General features: G+C 43.3%; 1 protein-coding gene across 1 annotated transcript in view; it reads right to left on the reverse strand.

Moving 5' to 3' along the window:
- The window catches only part of LOC124594709 (PDF receptor-like), a 397833-nt gene that overhangs the window by 40194 nt on the left and 343065 nt on the right, over positions 1-14574 (reverse strand). The window contains exon 11 of the mRNA XM_047133076.1: positions 3-186. Coding sequence (XP_046989032.1) covers positions 3-186 — 184 coding nt within the window. The remainder of the gene's footprint in view (positions 1-2; positions 187-14574) is intronic.

The following is a 14574-nucleotide window of genomic DNA, read 5'->3' on the forward strand; positions in this document are numbered from 1 at the left end:
ACCTCGCCGTTGAGGAAGCAGTAGAGGCAGGCTATGAAGAAGCCCTGGAAGGAGACGAGGAAGTGCGTGGCGTAGGACCAGAGCGCGAACTCCCAGGCGGCCCTGTCCAGCGGGGCGTCCGCCATGTTGACCAGGTTGGTGATCCCCAGCAGCGGCAGCAGCACCACCGCCGCCCGCACCGCCTTCCTGCGAACAAGGCGGCACGAGCATCAGAACCACAATTTCTCGGCGCTAGAGATCAAATCGATTCTCAAAAGATGTGGTTGATTAACCATGGAGCAAGTAACTTTGTGAACGAAGTCAGTGGAGAATGAGAGCAATGAGAAAGGACCTCTTGTGGTTGTTCCTCATTGGCACTCTGCTGGTATCGACAGCAAATTCCTCCATCAAGAGAACAATTTGTCTGGGAAACGAGCCACAGCAAATTGGCATGGATTTAATGAACTTTGATTCCAAACCATGACCTTGCATTTCCTGGGCAGTGCCCTTGCTGATTCGGCTGTTCAGGCACGATTCATGACTAGGGTGATGCACGATACAAAGCCTGCCAAGACCATGTTTCGCGTTTACGGCTTGGCCTGTTATACAGGCGAGCCCGACTCGCTCGTGAGACAGCTGTGCGCAGTTGAGCACAGCCTGCCAGGCCGAAGTGACCTCAGCGTTCGATGCCACCTGGCGCCGTCGAACCCTGACATATGGGTGTTGCGGAGGGTGATGTCATACGTGTGTTTGTTTCTTTTCTTGGTACAGTTAGTAAGTAACGCTGTATTTGTAGTTTGCATTGGATTTCTGTGGGACTTCGTGAATTTCGATGATGTGGACCTGTTACTAAATCATCGATCAACGGCACTGCCACGTTGTAACACCGTTTCCCGCCCGACCTCCTAAGCTGCGCAAAGCTTAGCTTGGCTAGTTCTTGCATGGGTAACCGAGTGCCATTGGTTTTCAGGACACGAAAGTCGTCGAAGTGGCGTCCAATTGAGAGACTTTCACTAGGCAGTGGTAGCAGAAGAATTTTTTTAAATTTATTTTTATTAAAACCATAGCTCTAACTTCTTGAGGAAGCTTATACCTCAAATCAGGAAGAGCTTAATCTTTGATTTGGCAGGTAATGGACGTAGACAATAGTCACAATTTACGTGAATAAAGAATTTTTCATGAATACGTCTCCCTTTTGATTACAGAACTCTTGCCCTGTGTGCTTCTTTGTTTGAGAGACCAAGGGTCAGTTTGTGTGTTACAGTGGTGCGAACCTACTACTTCTCTGTTTTATGCGTTTTCGATATCGCGTTTCATTCATTGCCACGATCTTTTGCTTTCTGTTTGGCAATTGGTCTGTGGCTCTGTACTAGTATCGTTTTCTGTTGTTCTATGTTGGCATTTGGCTCTGTGTATTCGAACTGCCTTTCGGCCTTCTCTCGTAGTATTGGTACTGGGCATTCTGTATAGCAATCTCGTTCTGGCTTTCCATATTTGAATTTCGCTTTTCAACTGAGCTACACAGTGATGTTTTCGATAATAGTTCTATAGCTGGGCACTTTGTATCTCCGAGCGTTGTGGTCCGCTGTATTTATAGCATTCGAGGTTGATTGTGGCCCTATATCTAACGATTTACCGGTTATGTTCGGCCAATTGCCATCCATTCAGTTTAGGATTTATGGTAGGTGTTTCTAACTTCTAACTTCTGATTGGTGTTCTAGCCCATTGTTGGTCTTTCGTGACAGTTCTTACAGTTTTTTTTTTTTTAAGGAAAGCTTTAGCACCCTTAAGGAACATTGGACCCATACATACGCTAACCTGACCATCCGCTAACTGCGTCATTCATTCGTTGACAGTGATTTTTTTGTCCCGTCCATGTTTCAGTTTTAATATCATGATCCACCATGTAAAGCATTTGCCCTGTTGCTCATTGCTGATTGTATCTATAATTCGACCACAATTGTAGGGAATGTTTTCAAGTTTGAAACCTCATGATGTGGCTTCTGAGATAAGAAACATGTCGTTAAGTAAATTATTTATAAGACCAGCAAAGTAGTTGTTGTTCTAGATGTTATGTTGTGTTTTTCTGCAATATGTTTAAGGACTTTCGCGATTTGGTGGTTGCTATTTTCGCTTTTACTTTGACCCTGCTCAGAAATGACAACAACACGCTGTTTTCCCGTCAGGTTTAACCAATAACCCTCCCCCCTCCCCCTCACCCGCCCGCCAACTCTATGAAGTCTCTATCTACCATATATAAAACATCTTTAAATTTATGATAATTTTGGAAATGTATCAATAAGTTAAGCGAAAAAAGGTATGTCTAAAGTTTGTTGGAAGACATCAAGCGCTCTTATTATGAAAAAATGGATCAGTATATTCTGCGTAATTTACGTTCCATTTTAAGTTGCACATAGTTTTTCAGGTATTTCAATGATTATGACGTCATATCTCGTAAACCATGTGTCATACTAAAATACAATTTTGGAGGTACATTCAGTGATGTCTGTGAAAATTGAATGCGAAGTATGTTGAAAATACACTTAATAGTAAAAAAAAAAAAATGAAAAAGCCATACCTTATGTTGCTGTTTTACTGCATGAACTTCGAAAATGTAGTTAGCGGTAAAAATTTTTACTTTCGCCATTTTGTGGATTGCGTAGTCAAGAAAAAAATTCGTAAAAGTTTGAAGTTACGTGTAAACCTTGTTACGTGTCAGTAGGTGGTCTTACACTCAAACACTGAGTGGGTGTAATCGGGGCATTAGCTTCGAGACTTATGCACAGACTTAACAGTAATACTTGTCTTACTGTGTAGAACTTCTCACACAAGATTATGCCTTTCAATAAGTAGATTATCCAGTCATTATTTATATGAGACATGAAAAATGTAATTTATCTTGCCCCTGGAGGCCGTTAGATAGGCAAGCTCCAATTGGAAGTGGTTCCGTTCTCCCGAATGGTAGTTTAGCAATACTCAACCACGATATTATTGCACTTGACTTTTATCGTATAACAGACTGTGACGATACAGCAAACAAGTACAGTGGTGACTAAGGAGAACGCATCGCACTTTCAATGCTTTCAGGTAAATCTACATATACTATAAACTACCGCCGGCCGGAGTGGCCGAGGGGTTCTAGGCGCTAAAGGCTGGAACCGCGCGACCGCTACCGTCGCAGGTTCCAATCCTGCCTCGGGCATGGATGTGTGTGATGTCCTTACGTTAGTTAGGTTTAAGTAGTTCTAAGTTCTCGGGGACTTATGACCTCAGCAGTTAAGTCCCATAGTGCTCAGAGCCATTTGAACCATTTTTGAACACCGCAAAATAAATATTCTTCTTAACGACTCATCATTTCATGCTGAACGTAATCGCTTAATGAGAGTGTTCCCAGCTACGTGCAATACACGCTGTCGACTTATTTGACAACAGAATTGAGTCCTATCCAACATCCAGGAAACTTCTCAGTTTGTGTTTGCGTTGCAAAACGGGACAGGTGAGCTGGACTACCGTCGTGTTCCAGACATATACCCTGTCGAATAAGCAGTAGTACCTCTTGTAGAACAACGGGCAGAATGTTCGTCAGAAAGTCTATTTAGAGCGCCTGAGGTGGAGCAAGGTCCCACAGTGTAATTTCGTGTGATGCCGCACCGTATGTTTACGCACCACGGCCGTTGATATTGCACGTGACGAGGCCGGTGTGGATTTTCGGCGGCCCGATATTACATCCCATGCAAATTTATGTTAGCTTGGTTAGTAAATTTTGCTTTATCGGTAAAGAGCACGCGTTGGAACAGCCTAGGGTCGTCTCTCAATTTTCTGAAGGGCAAATCGACAAAATTCTATACAACGTCCGAAATCCGAAATCGCGGTCGTCGAGTGACTGATGGAGTTACAGACAATAGAGTTGGAAATTCTGCCGATTCCGGATGCGAATGACTCTCGTATTTCTGTCTCCACGTTCCTTGGCAGTGAGTCTTGTACCAACGCGCGATTTGGTTCAAATGGCTCTAAGCACTATGGGACTTAACATCTGAGGTCATCAGTCCTCTAGACTTAGAACTACGTAAAACTAACTAACATAAGGACATCACACACATAAATCCCCGAGGCAGGATACGAACCTGCGACCGTAGCAGCCACGTAGTTCCGCACTGAAACGCCTAGAACCTCTCGGTCATCGCGGCCGGCCAATGTGCGAATTTATCAGCGTCGTAACCACAACAGTTTATTTGTGCTGTCTGTGACTCGCCGTCTTCTTTCTTTTCCTCTTTTTGACTATCGAGCAGTCTGTCCCCACTAGCGTCTTAAAAGTTCGTGCAAATGCATGGCGTGTTGGACACTGGCGATTTATATAGATAGACCTATACCGCAATACCGTGTCTACGCCATTTCTTTTACATTCGCCATATAAAAGAAGTGTATTCAAATTCTGCTCGTTGGTGTACATGCCTGCACACAACGAATGTTGAAACAGAAATGAACGGCCTGCAGACAAATGCGTTGATATTCTGACACAGCGCTGCACGGGGTCTATGCTTGGCGGCTTCTGCACCAGCTAATGCCGATTTCGGCAACTGTGCTCTCAAATTCTAGGACATTTCTTTTACGACAAGTTTCAACGTCAACGTTAACAAACGCTACATCACTGTAACTATATTAGCAAGAGTTACGGAATGCAGTTATAAAAAGCACATGGTTCCATTTAAAAAAAACGTACTTGCTTCCATAGATCAGTGCCAGAAACAATAACCAAACAAAACAAAACGTGTCCCTCGGTGCTCTAACATTTGTCGAAGACCGCGTTTCGATATGTGTAACCAAAATGTTCAAATGTGTGTGAAATCTTATGGGACTTAATTACTAAGGTCATCAGTCCCTAAGATTACACACTACTTAACCTAAATTATCCTAAGGACAAACACAAACACCTCTGCCGGGACCAGCCGCACAGTCCATGACTGCAACGCCCTAGACCGCTCGGCTAATCCCGCGCGGTGATTATGTAACCGTTAACAAAATAAAAGAAGTGTTACACGTTTCGTGAGTCACCCTGCGTGTAGAGGACGACTGACCTTAAACGTACACCGCAAGAACTGCGGGAATGGAAAGTGTTACGGATGTGTGGTTTTCACAGAATAGACTGGCAGTCAGGGGATCGTATTGTTAACCGATAAACATATTGTAATAATGCTTACAAAGTGTATTTTTGTACATAGATATACTTTTTAATGGAACAAGGCCTATTGACAATAACAAACTAAAAGTAGGGTAAAAAGAATATCAGTGGTGTTTGTCGCAGCATTTAGGTCGAGTCGTTTATTCTATAGGACGTCCGAAATGGCGGTCGTCGAGTGCCTGATGTAGTGACAGATGACAAAGATGGAAATTCCTATATCACATTTTGAAAAGTCCTCACGCCGATACTTGTCTATGTCATTCAGTCTGCATAGTTGCTAGTTACCTTATTGTCAGGTTTACTTAGTGTGTTTGTGTGTTCCTTGTCTGCGTGTCGGCTTGCTAGTCAGTTAGTGTGTGACAGCCGAAACAGTAGCTCGTGAGTGGACGATGGTATTTACCAATGCAGAAAAAGTCTACGTGCTCATGGTGTGTGGAGAGTGTAGGAAGAATGCAGTTCGTTCTTGTACCGTGTGTGTGGCAAGACATTCTAATAGAGGTCAACCATCTCGGCATTTATTTATCAACCCCTTCAACCAGTTACGTGAAAGTGGTAGCGTAACACCTAGACAACGTAACAGAAAGAAAAAAGCCGCGTCAAAACAGGGCTAAATTAATGTTCTTGCTGCTGTTCCAGTTGATCCGCACGTTAGCTACCTGACAATGACGCGAGGAAGTGGCGTCAGCAGGCAAGTGTCCTGTGCATTCTCTACCGACGTAGTTTCCATCTCTGTCCCATCTCTCTCCATCAAGAGCTGCATGGAAACGATTGTGAGAATCATGTTAACTTTTGTACGTGGGCATTAATTACATGATATTGCAGATGGACTGTTTACCCTGTTCAGTGATGAAGCAATATTTACCAACCACATCCAGGTTAACCGCCAAAATATGCACTGTTGATCTATCGACAATCCCTGTTGGCTTCGTCAGAAGGAACGTAAGTGTCCATGGGGTTAGCGATGGTGAACCATCAACCAAGTAGCCTATTTATCACAGACAGGACATTGAATGTGCACAAGTATCACAGCCTCCTAATAGACCATCTTCCACGGATTATAGAAGAGGTTCCCCTGCAGAATAGGAAGAACCTTGTCTACCAACATGATGGGTGTACAGCCCATAGTGGACGAAGTACTACAGCACGTCTTCACGAGTTTTTTTTCCAATTCGCTGTGCTGGACGTAGAGGTCCTGTACCTTGGCTGACCCACTCCCCGGATTTGACGCATGTCGACTTTTGTTCAGTGAGGAAAGTCGGAAGATTCTTTCTGCAAGAACATACCAACTGCACCTTATGATATGCAACGATTTATTACTAAAGCCTGCTTGGACATCTCTGCTGAAATGCAAGCACTTGTGTACCAGTCGTTCCATACTAGACTGGAAACTTGAATTCCCGCTGCCGATGGTCGATTTGAACAAAACCTGTGGTGGTCAGTCGTCTCGTTACTGGTCAGAATCCACATAACTAGTGTATGCAATTGTTCTTTACTTTGTGCTACCACAGATATTGTGCAAGTATCAGTGAGGAAACTTTTCAAAATACGGTATCTCGTAAGCGACGTGCACGACAGTCCTACAACAAACACCACTGACATTATAATTTAGTCTATCTTTAGTTTGTTAATGTCAATAGTCATTGTTACATGTAAAAGTGTATATATATCCAAAAAACACTTTCTAGCTGTGAATACTAATGCAATCTGTTTATCGGCTGACGATGCGAGCCCCTGGCTACCGATCCATTCTGTGAAAACCGGACTTCAACAGCACTTCCAATTCCGTAAAATTAGCGGTGTAAGTTTTAGGTGATTCACCATGTGTACAAATACGTGTATTTATGCATGTGTAGGAATATGCAGGGGAGATTTGCCTATATTGTACTGGCTCCAAATTTCTTGTGCTACTATGAGTATTGGGAGACCAGCGTCAGTTACACGCCTTTTGGGTCCAATTATTCAGCTATGAGTTGCTTATGTTGAGGACCTGATCGTCTGAAAATACCGTTGATTTTGTTAAGGTTTTTACCTAACCTTCTGTGTACATAGCGAAGAAAATTACCATTATAAGGGAAGTGGTAAAATAATATTTTATTTATGTGTGAACATATATGAAATAATCTTTGTTTTGAGTGATGATCCTGTTTTGATTGTGGTTCATCTGTAGGAAGATAACAAAGAAGAAATGATGACGTTGGCTATGCTGTACCGCTCTAAGTTTCCGATATTGTACTGGTACAGTTTAAGGAACTTTCCCATGTAGCGTACCATAATGTTTCTAAACCATGGGATGAATTTTCAATGCATTCTTTGTCGTAAGTTATTAACTAAATAACTTTTTTGTATTTTCAAAAGGCCTAACGGAAAGAGGAGAACAGAAGAATTAAATTAGCTTTAACAGTGTACAGGGTGCACGGATATAAGTGCAGATGTTTCTATATTGGCTACTGAGGATAGTGTACTAAACGACGTAACATCACTGTTTACGTCATCTGTGGACTGCTAATTTTAGGTATTAGGACTCGTGTGCTTTAGGCTGGGCAGCATCTCCAAGCACACATGGCAAGGATTAATGACTATTTTGGCCTAGTGAGCAGGTTTGGTGTTAAAGTGTCGATGGATGGACGCAAAACGTTTATCTACACTTAAAGCGGTAGTGCTCTTACTAATGGTGGAGTTACGGCGGTGCAGAAGCAGAAAACATCAGGTAGTAAATTACTTGTCATGTTTGGGGAAAGACCGTTCGACACAGAGGAAAGATAACCAACTGACTTATCCGTGTACATTTTAAGATATCACACATAAAATACACGCCCTGTACATAAATGGGTCTCATGGATTAAATAAATGTGAACACATGCCTAAGTCAATATTTAAGAGGTATACTGAAAATAAAAACAAAAACGCGAAACGAGATATGAAAGACATAGGGCGCAGTAAAATGTTTTCGAACGGAGTTGGCCGGCCGCGGCGGTCTCGCGGTTCTAGGTGCGCGGTCCGGAACCGCGCGACTGCTACGGTCGCAGGTTCGAATTCTGCCTCGGGCATGGATGTGTGTGATGTCCTTAGGTTAGTTAGGTTTAAGTAGCTCTAAGTTCTAGGGGTCTGATGACCACAGCTGTTAACTCCCATAGTGCTCAGAGCCATTTGAACCATTTGAACGGAGTTGCAAACGTATTGTAAGACCATATTTCTACATTTGAAAAGATGATGTTTAGCTTAAGCATTCCGGAAACTTTTATTCGAGTTCGCAGAACGAAGTGACCTGCTAGAGTGATCTAAAAGTATCCACGAAAGAAATATAGCTGAAATTAGAAAATCAGATTCCTAATTCGTACCAGTTGCATATGTTTAGAAAATTAACTGTAGTGTTTTTTTTTCTTCATAATTTCCGTTTTATGAATCAGATACCCAGAACAACAACCTGCAGCTGAGGAAGACAATGTTAATTAATTTTCTAACTTACTGGTTTACGGTATAACAAAGTGTTAAAAGTGGTACAATTAAGCAACCCTCCCCTATATTTCCACGTCATTTCAGAAGGCTGCTGAAATTTAATATTTGATCTCTGTTCAGGGAATGTCTAACAGTTATGTTGACATACATGCTTTCGATACGTTAGCGAGTCTGTGACGATAGTGCAAGACACCGTAACATGAGGATAAAGCGGTTTCTCTAAACGGTCATTAATGATCGCAAAATATTTACAACAGTCTTGGAAAAACGTGCATCAATGAATGACTGGCACCACAACTCGCTTTTGGTCCACAAACGCAAGCTGTCATGACCAAAAGAATGTAGAAATAGTACGCTTTTTCGTTGCAGTGATTTAATAATGACGTTGTTCTGTATCCGGCTTTTGTTTGGCGTAATACATTTGTTATCTCGTGGTGGAAGTGGAATAAACGAGAACACAACCATTATATTTTCATTGGACGTACTTATTGTACGTGGGCTATTCGGAAAGTAAGGAACGATAGGTCGCGAAATGGAAACCACAGTGGAAATCAAAGCTGATTTATTTGTAACAGTTAGCTACAACTTCCATAGTCGCCGTTCCGACTTAGACATTTGTCGTAGCGATGTACCAACTTTCCAGTACCTTCGTTAGAGAAGGCAGCCACCAATGCTTTCCGCCAATTCTCTGCGCTGACCTACAGTTCGTTGTCTGTGCCAAAATCTTGTCTTCATAGCCAGCGGTTCATGTGAACAGAGATGAAACTCAAGAGGGAGACAATTACTGGCTGTATTGTGGGTAATCAAACATCTCCAACAAAACGATGCAGGAGCATCTTCACTGCACCTGCAGAATGCGGCTGAGAATTGTCTTGAAGAAGAAAGTGCACGGCAGTTATGTAATGTTGGCTGCATAGCTTCAGGCGAAATTTCTCACTAGGGCCTCATACTTGGCGGGAGACACTATTTTTCTAGCTATTTTTATGTGTTCCCTGTGTGCTCAGAACTAAAAAGGACGACGTAACGCGATCGATGGGAATACAAGAGACACTGCCCAACAGACATGTGCAAAACTATATCGGATTTTCACTGTGGCTTCCATTCCGCAACTGATCGTTCCTCACTCTCGGAATAACCCTCGTATGTTTCTCGTCTGGAGCGTGGACTATAGCATCGAAATTTTTCCTCTAAAGGAGCATATTTGCAGTTCTACACACTGCATCACTTAATTTTCGCCTTACAACCTCCACAGTTCCGTAAGACATTGATTAGTTAGAAGCCACCTGATCCTAACAACTGAACATTTCACCCTGTCGTTGGTACTTTACAGCGGGAAGGTCGTACAGGCAGATTCGGTTCGAAGTCACCAGTAGCCTCACACAAGAGGACTTAAGTAAAAAGAGAACGAGAAGACAGGTATGATGTGACCATGCACAACAACCCTCAGACTCATCACAGCTGCGCACCTATAGTGGCAAAGAAGGAAACCAATAATACTTACGACTGATACTCACTCCGTTTTGATCTCTTCCCTGCTTGTCCTTGGTGACGACCAATCTTAGCAGCTTCGAATATTTCTGTATTCTCTCCAATTTCCGAACTTCACAAAATTTCCCATGCTTAACTTGCTTGTTGTTGTTGTGGTCTTCAGTCCTGAGACTGGTTTGATGCAGCTCTCCATGATACAGTAAAGCTGCATGCCCTCGGGAAAAATTACGGCTGTAGTTTCCCCTTGCTTTCAGCCGTTCGCAGTACCAGCACAGCAAGGCCGTTTTGGTTAGTGTTACAAGGCCAGATCAGTCAATCATCCAGACTGTTGCCCCTGCAACTACTGAAAAGGCTGCTGCCCCTCTTAAGGAACCACACGTATGTCTGGCCTGTCAACAGATACCCCTCCGTTGTGGTTGCACCTACAGTACGGTTATCTGTATCGTTGAGGCACGCAATTGCTTAGCCAATGCTTCTAGGGAAGTTGATATTGTGGATAACGGCTTAGCACCATGATTTGCAAGGTATGCCACACGTATACCTGTAAGACACACATCCTGCACCAACGACAGATATAGAAGGTAGCAATGGGAATCCAATGTCTTTGGGATGATCTCATACACAAAAGACAAGAAAAATTTAAGTAATACACAGTAGTTACGTTTGGCGCATATTACAAACACAAACTAAACGAAGAGAGTAGCATTCAAGTAGGAAATGGGTAAAAGCACACTAGACTGAGTTTTGCACACGCGCGTTAACCATAGACCCGTCAATGACGTCCAGCTATGGTAGGAAGAATTCCAACTAGCGACCTGGGTAGCGACACGTTAAGATGCTGGCCACACTGTGTGACGAATGGCTTCTGGGTGAACCTGTGCCCGCATCTCGTGGTCGTGCGGTAGCGTTCTCGCTTCCCACGCCCGGGTTCCCGGGTTCGATTCCCGGCGGGGTCAGGGATTTTCTCTGCCTCGTGATGGCTGGGTGTTATGTGCTGTCCTTAGGTTAGTTAGGTTTAAGTAGTTCTAAGTTCTAGGGGACTGATGACCATGGATGTTAAGTCCCGTAGTGCTCAGAGCCATTTGAACCATTTTTGGTGAACCTGTTAGACGGGCACTGGCTATTGGGCATTGAACAAGGTAGAATCGGGTAATGCCAACTGGCAATGGGAGACATGAATCATCTCAGCACTTGTTCGTGGACTGCTGAGTATTTGAGTTCGCCTCGGTGAATGCAGAATCAGTGCTGTTTTGGTGAGATCGCTTCAGTGCAGCATAGATATCGTTGTGGGCGTGTTTAAATTCTACTAGCTTTACCTTTTGAATTCGGGAATTTTCTTTGCTGTGGTTTGTTGTTTTTAATTTACCATTTCGAAGGAAACGGTTGTGCAAATTGCAAATGTAATTTCCCTTACTAGAACAACGGTCCCTTCACCTAAAAGAGCAATTGTTGTAGATGTATACAGGGTGGTCCATTGATCGTGACCCGGCCAAATATTTCACGAAATGAACGTCAAACGAAAAAACTACAAAGAACAAAACTTGTCTAGCTCCAAGGCGGAAACCGGATGGCGCTATGGTTGGCCCGCTAGATGGCGCTTCCATAGGTCAAACGGATATCAACTGCGTTTTTTCGAATAGGAACCCCCACTTTTTATTACATATTCGTGTAGAACGTAATGAAATATGAATGTTTTAGTTGGACTACTTTTTTCGCTTTGTGATAGATGGCGCTGTAATAGACACAAACATATGGCTCACAATTTTACACGAACAGTGGGTAACAGGTAGGTTTTTTAAATTAAAATACAGAGCGTAGGTACGTTTGAACATTTCATTTAGATTGTTCCAATATGATACATGTACCTTTGTGACTAATCATTTCTGAGAATGCATGCTGTTCCAGCGTGATTACCTGTAAATACCAAATTAATGCAATAAACGCTCAAAATGATGTCCGTCAACCTCAATGCATTTGGCAATACATGTAACGACATTCCTCTCAACAGCGAGTAGTTCGCCTTCCGTAATGTTCGCACATGCATTTACAATGCGCTGACGCATGTTGTCAGGCGTTGTCGGTGGATCACGATAGCAAATATCCTTCAACGTTAACCACAGAAAGAAATCCGGAGACGTCAGATCCGGTGAACGTGCGGGCCATGGTATAGTGCTTCGACGACCAATCCACCTGTCATGAAATATGCTATTCAGTACCACTTCAACCGCACGCGAGCTATGTGCCGGACTTCCATCATGTTGGAAGTACATCGCCATTCTGTCATGCCGTGAAACATCTTTTAGCAACATCCGTAGAACATTACGTAGGAAATCAGCATACATTGCACCATTTAGATTGCAATCGATAAAATGGGGAACAATTATCCTTCCTCCCATAATGCCGCACCATACATTAACTCGGCAAGGTCGTTGATATTCCAATTGTCGCTGCCTTCGTGGATTTTCCGTTGCCCAATAGTGCATATTATGCCGGTTTACGTTACTGCTGTTGGTGAATGACGCTTCGTCACTAAATAGAACGCCTGCAAAAAAAATCTGTTATCGTCCCGTAAGCTCTCTTGTACCCAGTGGCAGTCCCCCTCAGGAGACACCGCCTTAACGAAACACTGTCAGTGTTGGCGAGGGGGTTTGTGTGATCCAATGAAGTGGAGGGCTATGCCGGCGGTGGTGTAACTACCAGCAGGGCCTCCCAAGCCGGACAGGTCTCTATAGAGAATCCAGACAAAGTGTGTCTCACAACGTCCCGTCTAGTGTCCTATCCTGTCCTGTTCTTTCCTAATCTGTTCTGTCCCATCCTGTACACTCCCTTCCATTCCTTTTCCTCCTTGTGATTGTGTGGCATCAGACATAGTCCCCTAATGTGGACAGCGGAAGATCCTTGGAAACCAGTTGATGCGCATAGGCCTTACTGCGAAGGGATGGATAGCGTTCTGTAGTCGTGGTGAAGACAAGCTATCTAAGGGGTAAGGCCCTGAAATAAAACCTTGGCAGGTGACCAGGCCATGAGGTGGCAGCCCCACGAGGACACTCGGGGGCTGTGGGCTGATAACCCGCACCACCAAAAAACACATATCACAGAAACTAAAAGGGGAAGTAGCCGGATTGATCTTAAGGATATGACCTTTGGCCTGAAAAGGAAAACCCGTATCGGTTTTTGGAATGTAAGGACGTTGAGAGAGGCAGGGAGACTAAGACAGGTTGAAAAAGAGATGGAGAACTACCGACTAGATATATTGGGACTAAGTGAAGTAAGGTGTCCAGAATCTGGGGAATTCCAAACACAAAATGGTGGAGTGTTGCTTTATGCGGGTCAGACAGGTGAGGACGCGATGCATAGGAATGGTGTAGGGCTCCTACTATCTAAAAGCAGCAAGAAGAGCTTACTGGAGTGAAAACCAGTCTCAGAACGGATAATAACCGCACGCTTTAAAACAAATGTGCGATATGTCACTGTAATTCAATGCTATGCACCTACTGAAATAGCTAAAGGAGAATTAAAAAATGCATTTTATACAGAGCTTAACGGAGTCCTTAGACAAACAAATTCCAAGGACATAAAAATTTTGATGGATGACTTGAACGCAAAAGTTGGTCCAGAAAATGAAGGGCTAGAACATATCATGGGCGTGCATGGAATGGGGATCAGGAATGTAAATGGTGAAATGTTGGTAGATACATGCGCTGAACATGACCTAGTCATTGGAGGCACATTGTTTCCACATCGTAACTGCCATAAGATAACGTGGGCTTCTCCAGACCACGTTACCGAAAATCAAATAGACCACATAGTCATAAGCCGCAAGTTCCGACACTCTCTGTTAGATGTCAGAAATAGAAGAGGGGCAGACGTCGGAAGTGACCACCACCTAGTTTTGGCGGAATTCAGACTGAAGATAGTGGCATTTGCAAGCTAAATTGAACTTGCTGAAAGAAGAAGCAGAGACTGCTGGCCTCAAGATAAGTATAGGCAAAACAAAGGAAATGAGGGTAAATTCAGGGAACATGGAGGTGCCATTGTTAATAAGTGAGCAGCGGGTGGAGACTGTCAACTCATTCCTGTATCTGGGTAGTATAGTGGCGGAAGATGGTGGAGCTGGAGATGATGTGAAAAACCGCATTAAAAACGCAAATGCTGCCTTCATACAATTGTATCCAACATGGAAAAATAGAAATATCACGTATAAAACAAAAATCCGTATTTTTAATACAAATGTGAAGGCTGTCCTGTACGCCAGTGAAAGCTGGAAAATGGATAAAAAGATAACATCCCAGTTACAAAGCTTCATAAATAGATGTCTTCGACGCATCATGAATATCTGGTGGCCAGAAAAAATATGTAATGAGGAGCTCTGGCGAATAATAAACCAGATACCTATAGAAGACCAGATACGAGAGAGAAAGTGGGGATGGTTGGGGCACAACTTAAGAAAACCAGATGGAGCCATCGAGAAA

The sequence above is a fragment of the Schistocerca americana genome, chromosome 2 (assembly GCF_021461395.2).
Source record: "Schistocerca americana isolate TAMUIC-IGC-003095 chromosome 2, iqSchAmer2.1, whole genome shotgun sequence".
In the NCBI taxonomy this organism is placed as follows: Eukaryota; Metazoa; Arthropoda; class Insecta; order Orthoptera; family Acrididae; genus Schistocerca; species Schistocerca americana.